At 47.6% G+C, this 15,033-nt stretch overlaps 3 protein-coding genes across 3 annotated transcripts in view; all 3 read left to right on the top strand.

Moving 5' to 3' along the window:
- The window catches only part of LOC309340986 (uncharacterized protein), a 47,522-nt gene extending 41,499 nt beyond the window's left edge, over positions 1-6,023 (top strand). Inside the window, exon 6 of the mRNA XM_081860348.1 lies at positions 4,334-6,023. Within this exon, the coding sequence (XP_081716474.1) occupies positions 4,334-5,844 (1,511 nt within the window). The 3' untranslated portion in view covers positions 5,845-6,023. The remainder of the gene's footprint in view (positions 1-4,333) is intronic.
- The window catches only part of LOC309340616 (zinc finger and SCAN domain-containing protein 31-like), a gene marked incomplete at its 3' end in the record, with an annotated part of 61,642 nt that overhangs the window by 20,268 nt on the left and 26,341 nt on the right, over positions 1-15,033 (top strand). The window lies entirely within an intron of this gene.
- Positions 1-15,033, top strand: part of LOC309341000 (uncharacterized protein) — a 48,519-nt gene that overhangs the window by 20,469 nt on the left and 13,017 nt on the right. The window lies entirely within an intron of this gene.

Raw genomic sequence — 15,033 nt, 5'->3', positions numbered from 1 at the left:
CCTGAAAGCCATCTAGCTTTGGCAGGTCCCCATTATGCCAGACATTTCCTGCATACAGGAGTTGGGAAACGGGCTTTGCGTTGAAAACCCTTAAGGCTGCTGGAACATATTTGCCGCCCTTTGTGAAGAAGAATCTATGTATGGCTAGCTTTGTAATCTCCGCCTCTTGAAGGGAGGTTTGCCAATGGTGCTTCCAAGATCCTGTATGATCACAGAGTTGGAAGATCATAGAGTTGGAAGAGACCACAAGGGCCATCGAGTCCAACCCCCTGCCAAGCAGGAAACACCATCAGAGCACTCCTGACATATGGTTGTCAAGCCTCTGCTTAAAGACCTCCAAAGAAGGAGACTCCACCACACTCCTTGGCAGCAAAGTCCACTGCCGCACAGCTCTTACTCTCAGGAAGTTCTTCCTAATGTTTAGGTGGAATCTTCTTTCTTGTAGTTTGGATCCATTGCTCCGTGTCCGCTTCTCTGGAGCAGCAGAAAACATCCTCTATGTGACATCCTTTGATATATTTGAACATGGCTATCATATCACCCCTTAACCTCCTCTTCTCCAGGCTAAACAGGCCCAGCTCCCTTAGCCAATCCTCATAAGGCATCGTTTCCAGGCCTTTGACCATTTTGGTTGCCCTCCTCTGGACACGTTCCAGTTTGTCAGTGTCCTTCTTGAACTGTGGTGCCCAGAACTGGACACAGTACTCCAGGTGAGGTCTGACCAGAGCAGAATACAGTGGCACTATTACTTCCCTTGATCTAGATGCAATACTCCTATTGATGCAGCCCAGAATTGCATTGGCTTTTTTAGCTGCCGCGTCACACTGTTGGCTCATGTCAAGTTTGTGGTCAACCAAGACTCCTAGATCCTTTTCACATGTACTGCTCTCAAGCCAGGTGTCACCCATCTTGTATTTGTGCCTCTCATTTTTTTTGCCCAAGTGCAATACTTTACATTTCTCCCTGTTAAAATTCATCTTGTTTGTTTTGGCCCAGTTCTCTAATCTGTCAAGATCATTTTGAATGATCATTTGCAAATTTTATCAGGATGCCCTTGAGTCCATCATCCAAGTCATTGATAAAGATGTTGAATAAGACCGGGCCCAAGACAGAACCCTGTGGCACCCCACTAGTCACTCTTCTCCAGGATGAAGAGGAACCATTGATGAGCACCCTTTGGGTTCGGTCAGTCAGCCAGTTACAAATCCACTGAGTGGTAGCATAGTCAAGACCGCATTTTACCAGCTTCTTTACAAGAATATCATGGGGCACCTTGTCAAATGCCTTGCTGAAATCAAGGTAGGCTACATCCACTGCATTCCCTTCATCTACCAGGCTTGTAATTCTGTCAAAAATGAGATCAGGTTAGTCTGACATGACTTATTTTTCAGAAATCCATGCTGACTATTGGTGATCACAGCATTCCTTTCTAGGTGCTCACAGACTGTTTGCTTAATGATCTGCTCCAGAATCTTCCCTGGTATTGATGTCAGACTGACTGGGCGGTAATTATTTGGGTCCTCTCTTTTCCCCTTTTTGAAAATTGGGACAACATTTGCCCTCCTCCAGTCTGCCGGGACTTCGCTTGTTCTCCAGGAATTCTCAAAGATGACTGCCAGTGGTTCTGAGATCACATCTGCCAGTTCTTTTAATACTCTTGGATGCAGTTCATCTGGCCCTGGAGACTTGAATACATCTAAACTAGCCAAGTATTCTTGTACTATCTCCTTAGTTATTCTGGGCTGTGTTTCCTCTGCTGAATCATTTGCTCCAAATTCTTCAGGTCGGGCATTGTTTTCTTTATTGGAGAAGACTGAGGCAAAGAAGGCATTGAGGAGTTCAGCCCTTTCTGTGTCCCCTGTTTGCATTTCACCATCTTCTCCTCTGAGTGACCCCACTGTTTCTTTGTTCTTCCTTTTGCTACGAACAAACCCATAAAAGCCTTTTTTGTTGCTTTTAACCTCTCTAGCAAGCCTGAGTTCATTCTGTGCTTTAGCTTTTCTGACTTTGTGTCTACACGTGCTGGCTATTTGTTTGAATTCCTCTTTGGTGGTTTCCCCCTTTTCCATTTTTTGTACACATCCTTTTTTAATCTTAACTCAGTTAAAAGTTCTTTAGATAGCCACCCTGGCTTCTTTAGGCACCTTCCAAGCATTGTAAATTAATGCTTACCAAATAACAAAGATAAAATACTGAGGCTGATAAAAGCTAATAAAAAGGGATAAAAATAATAAAAACAGCATCAACTGATGCGACGCTACCACTAACGACGACGCCATTTTGGAATTATATATATTAAATATATATAAATGCTTCAGTATCTGGGAAAAGATCACCTGCGGAACACTTCAGTTTAGGCTCAAATATTTCATTTCTGCATCTTGGAGCATTTATATTCCCATTAATTCTGCCCACACCTTTTGCTGCCATACAACCCCAGATCATCACACTGTCTGGGTGTTTCACGGTCGGTGTAATGCAAGTAGGATGTAAATCTTCTCTGATTCTTCTCCTCTTATCCGATTAAAGAAACTTGCGTATTTCATGCCATCACTACCAAGCAAGGTAGTGTCCCATTGTTCCGCTGTCCAGTTAACACGCATTTAATCTTTCCAACCTTTGCTTGAGAGATAACAATGGCTTTTCCCTTAGAATTCTAACATTTAGACCAGTCCTTGCACTCAACTTCACATTACATTGTGCCATGTCATCTTGTATACACCCAGATGATTTTCTTCTGTCATGTAGGCACAGTCTCTCCATTCTTCAACCGTCACTTGCCTTTGTGCACCTTTTCCTGTTAGAGGGGGATTTTCCACTAGTAGGAAGATGACAGAAACTGTGACACCACAAGACTGGTGTAAAACCAAATTAAATAAAGGTTTTATTATAAAACAACAAACAGCAAAGCTTGTGGGTGTTTTTCCTGCAGGCAGGTTCAAACTGCAGCTTTTCTCCTTTTGTAGTCATGGCCAGCTGTACCCAATTTACCCAGAGCTTACAGAAACTGTTCTTAAAGGTACAAACATCTTTTCTGTGCCGAATGTTTCCAACACCCCCTCTCATGCAAGCTTGACTGGGGTCATGTACCACCTATAGATCATTTTCATTATGTTTTCTTTTAAGGCATTACATGCCGTAAATTTAACACCGGTGGTCCATAACTGTTCCCAGTCAGCAAACATAATGTCATGACCGATGTCTTGTGCCCATTTAATCATAGCTGATTTCACCATTTCATCCTGTGTATTCCATTTCAACAGCAAGTTATACATTCTTGACAAATTTTTTGTATTGGGTTCTAACAATTCTGTTTCTAATTTTGACCTCTCCTTCTGAAATCCTATTTTCGGACTCTCCCAGTTTCTCTACTGGAAAATATGAAGCTCTCCCTTGAGCTCCAGCTCCAAGTCCAAGTCCAGCCATGGCTCCACTCAGCTTTCAGCTTTCCACTCAGTCTTTACTCACACGTGGCTTGAAGAATTGTTCGGCTCCTGGTCTCAAACAGACACTCTCTGCTGGCGCCTCCACACAGCCAGCTGCTTGAGAAACGCTGAGTTGCTTCTAGTCTCTGGGTTATTTTCATGTTCTGTCTCTGTCCACTCAGGACTGGGCCCATAACCTGTTACAGGGGGATTTTACACTGGTGGCAGATGACAGAACCTGTGACACCACAAGACTGGTGTAAAACCAAATTAAATAAAGGTTTTATTATAAAACAACAAACAGCAAAGCTTGTGGGTGTTTTTCCTGTACTGACTTTGAGTCTCCTTATACCTCTTCAAAAATATAGAAAGGCCAGCTTTGGTTAAGTTTTTCCCAATCTTTCATCTAATTTCTTCATAACTGTAGCCTTGTTCACTTAATAGTACAATTTTACATCACATTCTGGGTGACCAGTCAACTCTTTGTGCCATTTTTAAAATTTGATTATGTTTTTCAACCTCACTAAATGACCAACTTGATAGCAATCACATAAGACACTGACAAAAGTCAACCTAAGCAAGTTGTGCTTCCTTTTCCTGGTTATTTGGCTATATGGTTTGATAGAATATGGGTAATTGAAAAAACTTCGTTGGATTGCATTCTTGATCAAATTATCTTTCCATTGATATATAAATTTACAATATTACTCCAAAACAAGAACAGCACTTTTTTCCAACAATTTTGACCACTACTTTAAATCAAACAAAGCAACATTCAACAACGCATCAGAATCTCATAATAAATATGTTGGTTAATGAAAACAACACAGGTAATGAACACACACCCAACTCCCTTGAGTTCTTATCCATTTGTTTAAAGGCTCCAATCCCTTTTGTCTCCATTGCAGATTGTGATGAATCGGAAATTGAGAACAAAGGTGACCACGATAAAATCCCCAGGGAGGAGAAGCCACGTAAAAATTTGGAGTGTGGAGAAAGCTGCAGTCAAAAATCCCATTCCACTTCCCATCAACAAAATATCATTGGAAAGAAAGTCTATCAGTGTGCGGAATGTGGAAAGAGCTTCAGGAACAGCTCCAATCTCACCTCCCATCAAAGAATTCATAAAGGGGAGAAACCCTATCAGTGTGTGGAATGTGAAAAGAGCTTCACTCACAGCTCCTCTCTCACTTCCCACCAAAGAATTCATACAGGCGAGAAACCCTATCAGTGTGTGGAATGTGGAAAGAGCTTCACTGAAAGCTCCAAACTCACTTCCCATCAAAGAATTCATACAGGGGAGAAACCCTATCAGTGTGTGGAATGTGGAAAGAGCTTCAGGAACAGCTCCAATCTCACTAAGCATCAGAGAATTCATACAGGGGAAAAACCCTATCAGTGTGTGGAATGTGGAAAGAGCTTCAGGAAGAGCTCCTCTCTCACTTCCCATCAAAGAATTCATACAGGGGAAAAACCCTTTCAGTGCTTTGTATGTGGAAAGAGCTTCAGGAAGAGCTTCCATCTCACTTCCCATCACAGAATTCATACAGGGGAGAAACCCTATCAGTGTGTGGAATGTGGAAAGAGCTTCAGTCACACCCAGAATCTCACTTCCCATCAAAGAATTCATACAGGGGAGAAACCCTATCAGTGTGTGGAATGTGGAAAGAGCTTCAGGAAGAGCTCCTCTCTCACTTCCCATCACAGTATTCATACAGGGGAGAAACACTATCAGTGTGTGGAATGTGGAAGGAGCTTTAGGAAGAGCTCTGATCTCACTTCCCATCAAAGAATTCATACAGGGGAGAAACCCTATCAGTGTGTGGAATGTGCAAAGAGCTTCACAGATAGCTCCTCTCTCACTAAGCACCAGAGAATTCATACAGGGGAAAAACCCTATCAGTGCGTAGAATGTGGAAAGAGCTTCAGTGATAGCTCCAGTTTCACTAGGCATCAGAGACTTCATACAGGGGAGAAACCCTATCAGTGTGCGGAATGTGGAAAGAGCTTCAGTCAGAGCTCTGATCTCACTAAGCATCAAAGAATTCATACAGGGGAGAAGCCCTATCAGTGTGCGGAATGTGGAAAGAGCTACAGGACGAGTGCCCATCTCACTTCCCATCAAAGAATTCATACGGGGGAGAAACCATATCAGTGTGTGGAATGTGGAAAGAGTTTCAGTAGGAGGTCCAATTTCACTTCCCATCAAAGAATTCATACAGGGGAGAAACCCTATCAGTGTGTGGAATGTGGAAAGAGCTACAGAAAGAGTTCCTCTCTCACTTCCCATCAAAGAATTCATATAGGGGAGAAACCATATCAGTGTGTGGAATGTGGAAAGAGCTTCACTGATAGCTTTAAACTCACTTCCCATCAAAGAATCCATACAATGGTTGGAAAAACCAGTATACAGCTTTAGGAGCCTGGCAAATCCACACCTTTTTAACCAGGCCTTTTTCTTATTGACATCTAATACTATTTTAACATGTGATGTTTTGTGTTTTTATGTTGTGCTTTTATGTTCTAAGCATTGAGACATGTGGGTGTAGGGAATACAGCCACTCTTAAATTCCTAGGAGTCTTTGCCCCCCCATAAAATATGTGTTTGCTTGGTACGTATATCTATATCTATATAGATATCCTAAAAATTGTTATAACAATTCCCCCCTTGGGGGATATTTTGTTTTCCCCTAAAAAATAGTTGCCCCACAAATAATAACCTGGTATGTTGTAAATGGATGCCTTCATGTAAATCTTAAGAGACTTGCATGTCAGGCCTCTTAAGGCTATTTGCAGGTATAGCAGTGCACATAGCTGGACATAGGATATCACATAAAAAATAACACATGTTGCATTTTGTACTAAATTACTTGTGGCATTCTAGCAGCTTAGGAGAAACTTTCTCAATTGTGGTCTCTGCTTTACACTTAGCGGGAAGGTCAAATAATGAGTGAAAAATGCAGTTTGTTTTGTTTCTGCCTTTTGTGTGTGCTCCCAGGTGTCAAAGCTAGCTCTCATCTGGTCTCCCACCTCCATCATATCACAGCAGCAACAATCCCTGGTGAATCCCCATAGGGCTTTCATATTGACCATGTCACCTTGTAGTGGTGCAGGTTGGGACATTTCTTGAGAGAGATGTCTGTGCCTTGGCCTTTTTATGGGATTTTTATTATTATAGGCTCTGGTCTTGCACTCTAAGGAATTTGCTCAGTTGTTCCTAAGGGACCAAAAAGCTAATTGCAGCCTGGATACACTTGCCCAATTCAAGCAGAGTCCAATTAGAATTTATATAGCCCCATGGCTCGCCGATGTGGAGTTCCGGTCCCACTTGGTGGCGGCGGTTGGCCTGGGCCTTGTATGCATCCTTGGCGTGGTGCAGTTGCTCCATCAATAGTTGGTACTGAGACTGGAGCTCCTGGAGCCAATCTGTCACCGTGGGGACCGCAGATGCTGGCAGCACATCCAGGAACAAACACGGATGGTAACCGTACATGGCCTGGAACAGGGTCTGCTGGGTGGAGGCGTTCACCGCGTTGTTGTAAGCGAACTCCTCCAATGGCAAGTGGTCGACCCAGTCTGGAGGTACTCCAGGTTCCGGTGGTCGGTTCTCAGTTCCACCAAGTGTCTTGCCCCCTCAAGATGATGGCCCCAGACCTCAAAGGCCACCTTGATGGCCAGTAGTTCCCGCTCCCACATGGTATAGTTACACTCTGCCAGAAGAAGCTGGTAGGAATAGTAGGCGCAGAGTAACAGCCCCGCATCAGGACCGTGCTGCTGGGACAAGACGGCACCGAGAGCCGTACTGGAGGCGTCTGTCTCCACCACGAAGGGACGAGAGGGATTAGGATGCTGTAAAAGCGGCGCCCTCTGGAGACAGGCTTTCAACCCCTGAAACGCCACCTCTGCCTCCTTGTCCCAGGAGAACGGTGTCCTGGGGCACAGCAGTCAGGTTAGCAGGGTGGCATGATGAGCATAGTCCACAATGAAGGTCCAGTAATAGTTGGCGAATTCCAGGAATCGCTGTAGGTCCTTGCAATTCCGGGTTGCTGCCCACTCCCGAACTGCTACCACATTCCCGGGATCCATCTGCACCCCATCAGGGGAGAGTTGGTGACTGACGAAGTCCACTGACCGCTGGTGGAATCTTATTCAGGGCCTGGTAATCATGGCAGGGACGTAGCTCCCCACACTTCTTATGGAAGAGTACTGGAGAAGCGGTGAGTGAGGTAGAGGGCCAAATGAACCCGCTCTCCAGGTTATTGCGAAGGAAGTCCTGCAAGGCTTAGCGCTCTGGCTCCGTAAGAAAGTATAGGCGGCTCACAGGCAGGGGCACCCAGGGCTGGAGGTCTATGCCACAGTCGAAAGACCAATGAGGCTGTGGTAAACAGACGCCCAATGTCTTGCCCCTCCCTCACCTGTCTTTGCTCTCCAGCCAGATCAGGTTTCTTGGGCAAGGCTGGCAAACCTGTTTGCTTTTCAGAAACAGGACATAATAGAACTGGTAGGGCTGCCACCACTCCCTCGACCCAGGGTTACCAGAAGCCACAGCTCAAGGGAGTCAGCTGTGCTCCTTTGCTACCGGCTAACCCCCAAACTACAAGTTGCTTCCACAAGCTTGCAGGCAGAAATCCTTTGATACAGCGCGACCAAGAAGTCTAGGCATTGGAATTAGCCATTCCCCCGGATAGGCACACACAAGACAAAAGAAAGTTCTTTCTTAAAATTTATTTAAAAAGTATAAAGAACATGCTAATAAGCAGGCACAACTTTTTGTGAAATACAAGTACAGAGAAAAATAAGAACGTTGTAAAATATAGCTAGCTAGTACTCACTTCTATACTCTAAGGCAAAGATAGGTTAGTTAGAGTCTTTCAGAAATCCGCATCCAAAGGTCTCAGAAAATCTTCAGTGCAAAAGGACGAAAGGACGGCTGCTTGGTGGACGTCAGCAGCCGCGCGATTCTTTGCGAATTGCAGAGCGCGCGCTTTCAAACCATTCTCTAGATCTTTTATCCATAATTTGCACGTGGAATCAGAAACCCCAGGACCAATCAGAATCCCTTGATTACATTTGAATTCTCCAATGACCAGTTTGTGGGCTAATAATTCTAACTTGTGGCAGCTGAGCCAATTAAGCCTTCAGAACCTAGATCAAGGTGTTTCCTCCCTTCCCATGGAGATTGGTGGTGCTTAGGCAGATGCACATTCCCAAGCAATCAAGGATAGATAACATTACAGAGGGTATGTTCATAGCTTTGAACACAGGTGTTAAACCTTCAATTTAGCCCGACAATTCCTTTCCCATAGAAATCCTCACGCCCTTGGAGCCAATGGGCCCACAAATTAAAGCAACAGGACGGCTCTCATAATCCTTACTGGTTTCCCACAAGGCCTCACTCTCCACTTGACCAAAGAACAGCTACTACTAGTACTAACTTTACTACAGAGGCGGCAGCTGCTCTGCCCCCAGTTCCTCAAACACTTCTTGGTAGTCCTGGTAAGCAGCGGGGAGCGTTGACACAGCTTCCCCTGTGGGGGCGCCACTAGCATCTTGGACCGAGCATGGAGACATGGTTCTGGAAAGCACACAGTCTGATTGACACAGTCGATTTGAAGATTGTGAGACTCCAGCCAGTCCATCCCGAGCACCAGGGGAAACCGGGGCATGGTGGCAATGTCCATATAGGAGCGGGTTGCCCCTGAATTGTTGAGATAACGATCTTTGGACCCCGATCTTTGAGCCGTGGCCTCTGATAGGTTTACGATCCCAATCAGTCTTTTACTGCGTCCAGCACACTTCCTTCCTAGCTGCGCAACAAATTCTGCTGTCTCTTTAGCCACGGCTTAGCAGAGTAGCATACAGCGGTGTAAAGCAGTCTTTTTCTCCTTTGCTCCATGCAAGCATACACAGACAGGTTTGTCTATTTACAGCTCTTTATTGAAACATTTCAGCCCATCGCTGCTTGCAGCCATCTCTCTCTCAAACACAGAGAGAAAACATGTCCGTCTCTCTCAAACACACAGAGAGAACAACAAGTACAGTCTCCTCCCAGACTCCTCCCAGCTTCCAAGCTGACGTCAGAAAGTGACGCACATCTCAGAACACTTAACCAGTTAAGTTCTGAACTCTCACACACACCCTTGCGTTGCTTTCTGACAAGACCTGTGTAACATCTTCAGCAACACCCTGTGAGATCAATCCCTTCCCCAATGCCTTGCGCCCTCCCTTGGAGTACCTGTTAGGCATCTGTGGAATCACCTCACAACTCTCAGAATCGCACTGTGCGAAACTTACCCACGCACCTGTGGACTGGTACCTCTCAGGTGGAATACCCTTGGTTGTGCGACTGGATCGCCTGGGCACAAACTCTGGTGTTTCCTCTGGCTCACTGTCACCAGCAGGTGTGTCCTCTGCATCACAGGATTGCCCCTCTGACTTAAAGCGTCTTCGAATCCTTTCCATTACACTCACAGGAGAACTAGGCTCACTCTTGGGCTGTCCTTTTCTAACAACTTGTGGGGACGCCCCATCCTGCTCCTGACCTTGGTCAGTGACCTGATCGTCATCAGCAGACTCAGCCTCTCCTTCCTCCTCAACAGAACTGTCCTCTGGATCAGAGAGACATTCTGAAAGAACATCATGCTGTGCAGAAATCTTTGGCCTTTCATCCTGCTCAAAGAACTCAGCGTGTTTACTGATCAGCACCTTACTCTGATCACCTGACGGGTAAGCAAATCTCCATGCACGAGCGTCTGGCTCATACCCACAGAAGATCATTTTCTGGACTTTGGCTCCATCTGGCCCTTGCAAAGCCTTAGGCACAGGGACAACCGCAGGAGATCCAAACTTGCGCAGAAAGTGAACCTGGGGTTTTCTGCCATTCAACAAAGAGTACGGTGTGTCACCTACCAGTGAGTTGTAGACACAATTCCAGGTGAAAGACACACAACGGATTGCCTCCAGCCAAAACTTTGGAGGTAACCTAGCTTCCGTTAGCATCACCTGTGCAGCCTTAACCAGAGCTTCACTCCTCAGCTCTGCCACCCCCCTCTTACTGGGTGAAGTACCTGTGTAACTTATCCCTCTTTTGTGAAAGAACTGCTGCAAAGCAGAACCAGTGTACCTAGCATTTCTGTCACTGACGATTGCTTTCACCTTGGTGGAGAACCTTAGTTCCACCCCCTCAATCCAGCTCTTGATCAGCTGTGCTGCATCCTCCCTGGATTTGAGACCGTGAGTCCAGGTGCTCTGCGAAAAATCATCCTGAAACGTTAGCAGATACCTGGCCCCCCCTAGACTCTGTTCCCTGACAGGATTGAACAGATCTATGTGTACCAGCTGAAAAGGTTTAGTGGTTACCCGTTCCACCTTTGGGTAACTGCACCCTTTCTTCTTCGCCTGCTTGCAAGTGGCGCAATTAACGGCACTTTTACAATTTCTAATTTTACACCCTCTGGTAACCTCAGGTAAAACCTGCAAATCCTCTACAGGACTATGATTGGTCCTCTGATGCCATGCACAAGCACATTGAACATGAGTGGGAACTGTAGCACGCTGCGCCTGTGCTCTCTCATCCTTCCCCTCACCCCCAAGAGACGTTTTAAGAATGAAAAGATCATTCTGCCCCTTCTTAACCTTGGCAAGTACCCTCTCCCCTTTGGAGATTGTGCAGACATCATCCTGGAAACAAACCTGAAACCCTTTTTTCAACAAATAAGGCACAGATAACAAACAGTGATGCACCTCTGGGACAATACAAAACTCCATCCTTTCCTGCAAAACAGAAAAATAGGCATTAGCAAACTTATAAACTTCAGCTCTTTGTCCATTTGCAAACTTAACAGTCTGTCCCTGCCCCTTTGGAACTGCCGTGCAATTCCACATCTCGACTGCAGGGGTCTCTGGAACCATGTTGCGGTTAGCTGCAGAGTCGATGACAAAGCTAAGTTCGGAATTTTCCACACAGCTGTTCTCAAACAAAGCCATGCTAGCAGTGACTTGATAAGACTCTTCCTGTTGTTTACCACGACGGCCGGACTCAATCCCACGCTTACCTGCCTTTGCAGGCTTGTTGCCATGGAAACCCGCCTGATTCCCATGAGAAGTGTCCTTCACAACATCCTGCCGTGCCTGTGTGCTCCGGTGGGGGCAACTGCCACGCAGACGTTGAACTCCAGTGGAAAAACACTGCCCGGGGCTCCTCCCAGCTGGCCTGGCCTTCCTTCTCCTGGAACGGCGCCTCCCACCAGCCTGGCCCCCATTGAAGCTCCTCTTCGCTTCAGCACTTCCTGTGGAAAGTTTCTTAAACTTGCCTTTGGAACTCTTCGCCCCCCCGATCTGCTCACCAGCGCTCCTAGAGGCCGATACATCGGGAAATGTGCCTGCCAGTCCAGCGTCTCCAGGGCTCTGGCCTTCTGCTGAAGCTTCACACAAGCCCTTCAGCACATCCCAGGCAGCCCTTGCTGACTGTACACCCTCCAAATGGGGTCTCAGCGATGCATGAACGCATGCTCTGAGCATATCCAGCTCTCTCTGAAGCATTTTCTGCTGGCTGTCTTCAGCCCCACAGCCTGCAACGCCTGCTCCAGCTGCTTGCCAGCTAAGGGGTGTTGCTTTTGGCTCCCTCTGGCTTCCTTCCCAAAGCCCATGGACCAGGAACCAGCCCCTTATTCTTCTGCTCCAGGTTGCCCAACTTTTTAAAGTGAGCTTTTCCACCGGCATGTCCTGGCTCTCTGCCATTTTCTCCCGTTCTCCCAAGGTGCCCCACAAGCTGTACTTACTCAGTACCAGCTGATTCCGGCTCCTGTACGTGGAGAAACGGCCCAGCTGCTCCGGCTCAGCCTTCCGTGGAGGAACGATTTCAGCTGCTCTTAGCGTTTAGCTCTGTCTCTCAGCAGCTCTCTTGCCTCTCAGAAGCAGGCAAAAACTCCCTCTGCTTCCCGGCACCAGGCTAGACTCACGGAATGCAGCCTCCAACCTCCGGCTAGCTTCCGTGCGGACTTCAAAGCATTCCAGTGGCTCAAAGCCGACTGTTTTACGAGCGTTTACTGACCTCCATAACCTGTTGAGATAACGATCTTTGGACCCCGATCTTTGAGCCGTGGCCTCTGATAGGTTTACGATCCCAATCAGTCTTTTACTGCGTCCAGCACACTTCCTTCCTAGCTGCGCAACAAATTCTGCTGTCTCTTTAGCCACGGCTTAGCAGAGTAGCATACAGCGGTGTAAAGCAGTCTTTTTCTCCTTTGCTCCATGCAAGCATACACAGACAGGTTTGTCTATTTACAGCTCTTTATTGAAACATTTCAGCCCATCGCTGCTTGCAGCCATCTCTCAAACACAGGGAGAAAACATGTCCGTCTCTCTCAAACACACAGAGAGAACAACAAGTACAGTCTCCTCCCAGACTCCTCCCAGCTTCCAAGCTGACGTCAGAAAGTGACGCACATCTCAGAACACTTAACCAGTTAAGTTCTGAACTCTCACATGAATCTACCAGAGTGTGGGTGAGAAACCAGGGCCCGCCGGGGGGGTATAGACGCACCAGAACCATGAGGTGTTCCAATTCCACCAGTGAGGGCCCATCATGCGAAGTTTGGGACCCCAGGTAGCCTGGGACTCCTGCATGTGAGTGTCTGAGGGCCCTGCTCCTTCCTGCCACTCACCATCTGGCCTGGGGCGGGGCCTGAAGCCTCATAAAGGACTGCTGGACTCTGCTGCCCGGGAGGACTCTCCTGCATGTGAGTGTCTGAGGGCCCTGCTCCTTCCTGCCACTCACCATCTGGCCTGGGGCGGGGCCTGAAGCCTCATAAAGGACTGCTGGACTCTGCTGCCCGGGAGGACTCTCCTGCATGTGAGTGTCTGAGGGCCCTGCTCCTTCCTGCCACTCACCATCTGGCCTGGGGCGGGGCCTGAAGCCTCATAAAGGACTGCTGGACTCTGCTGCCCGGGAGGACTCTCCTGCATGTGAGTGTCTGAGGGCCCTGCTCCTTCCTGCCATTCACCATCTGGCCTGGGGCGGGGCCTGAAGCCTCATAAAGGACTGCTGGACTCTGCTGCCCGGGAGGACTCTCCTGCATGTGAGTGTCTGAGGGCCCTGCTCCTTCCTGCCACTCACCATCTGGCCTGGGGCGGGGCCTGAAGCCTCATAAAGGACTGCTGGACTCTGCTGCCCGGGAGGACTCTCCTGCATGTGAGTGTCTGAGGGCCCTGCTCCTTCCTGCCATTCACCATCTGGCCTGGGGCAGGGCCTGACGGGCCTCACTGGAACAGTTGCTGTTACTGCCGGAGGGGTGCAGAGTGCTTTTAAAATGTTTTAAAATTTTTATTTTGAATTTTTTGTATGTGGGGGGGGGTGCGGTGGATGTTTATTGGGCCTGGGAATTTGTTTGATTTTATGTTTTTGTAATTTTTGTAATTTCTATTGTTTTTTGTTTATATTGTCTTATTTGTGGTTTTTTGTTTGTTTGTTTGTTTCTTAAAGGGGTTATTTTGTTCTTAAGGGGAGGGGTCAGGGCTGCCGGGGAATGGGCCCCAGCCCATAAAATGGCTGGGATATGCTTCACAGGGGGGAATGCACTGGGACAACCGATCTCAGTGATCACGGGTAGGAGGAGGAGTTACGCTAAGACCAGACCATGTCATTACAGAGGAGGCAGGTTTAGTCGTTGTCTGAGGACTATCCCTGCCTCTGGGTCTGGTCCTGACTGGATGAATACTAGAATCAGCAAGGGATACCCACATGATCTGAAAGTGTTGCTGTGCAATGCCAGGTCAATGATTCATAAGACCACTGCCATCCATGACTTGATCATGGATGGAGGACTTGACCTGGCATGTGTAACAGAGACTTGGTTGGATGAAGCAGATGGGCCTGTCCTTGCCGCTGCTTGTCCACCAGGTTTCTCTTACGCACAGCAACCCAGGTCATGTGGGCGGGGAGGGGGGGTTGCAGTGATTTTTAGGAAGTCATTAGTTTGCACCAGGCGTCCTATTGGGAAGACCCAGTTTTCTGAGTGCATGTTCTGGAAGTTGGGCAATAGGGGCAGTACAGGATTCCTTTTGGTGTACCGACCTCCCCGCTGCACCAAGGATTCCCTGCCCGAGCTGCTTCAGGTCGTGGCGGATGTTCTCCTGGAGACACCTAGCTTGGTCGTCCTAGGGGATTTTAACATCCATGCCGACACGACCTTACAAGGGGCCGCTCGGGACTTCGTGGAAAGCATGGCCTCCATGGGGCTGTCCCTGAATAAGTCTGGCCCAACCCATAGCCGCGGACATGCCTTGGACCTGGTGTTTACCTCTACGGATGTTGGTGATCTGACACTAAGTAATAGCGAAACGAAAGAAGTGCCATGGTCAGATCACTTCCTGGTGCAACTGGACTTCTCCGCGACCCATCCCCTCTGCAGGGAGGTGGGACCGATTCGGATGGTCCGCCCCCGCCACTTAATGGATCCAAATGGTTTCCAGAGAGTGGTTGGGGATGCTTTATCCCATGTTGATGGCCTTTCAGCCGATTCCCTGGTGGCCCGCTGGAATGTGGAGTTAACCAGGGCTATTGACTGTTTGGCTCCGAAGCGCCCTCTCCGATTGCATGAAGCCCGGA

This window comes from Podarcis erhardii (assembly GCF_964252035.2).
Source record: "Podarcis erhardii genome assembly, chromosome: 4".
Lineage (NCBI taxonomy): Eukaryota > Metazoa > Chordata > Lepidosauria > Squamata > Lacertidae > Podarcis > Podarcis erhardii.
The sequence above is the reverse complement of the archived record's forward strand: the minus strand, read 5'-3'. Positions and strand labels throughout refer to the sequence as shown.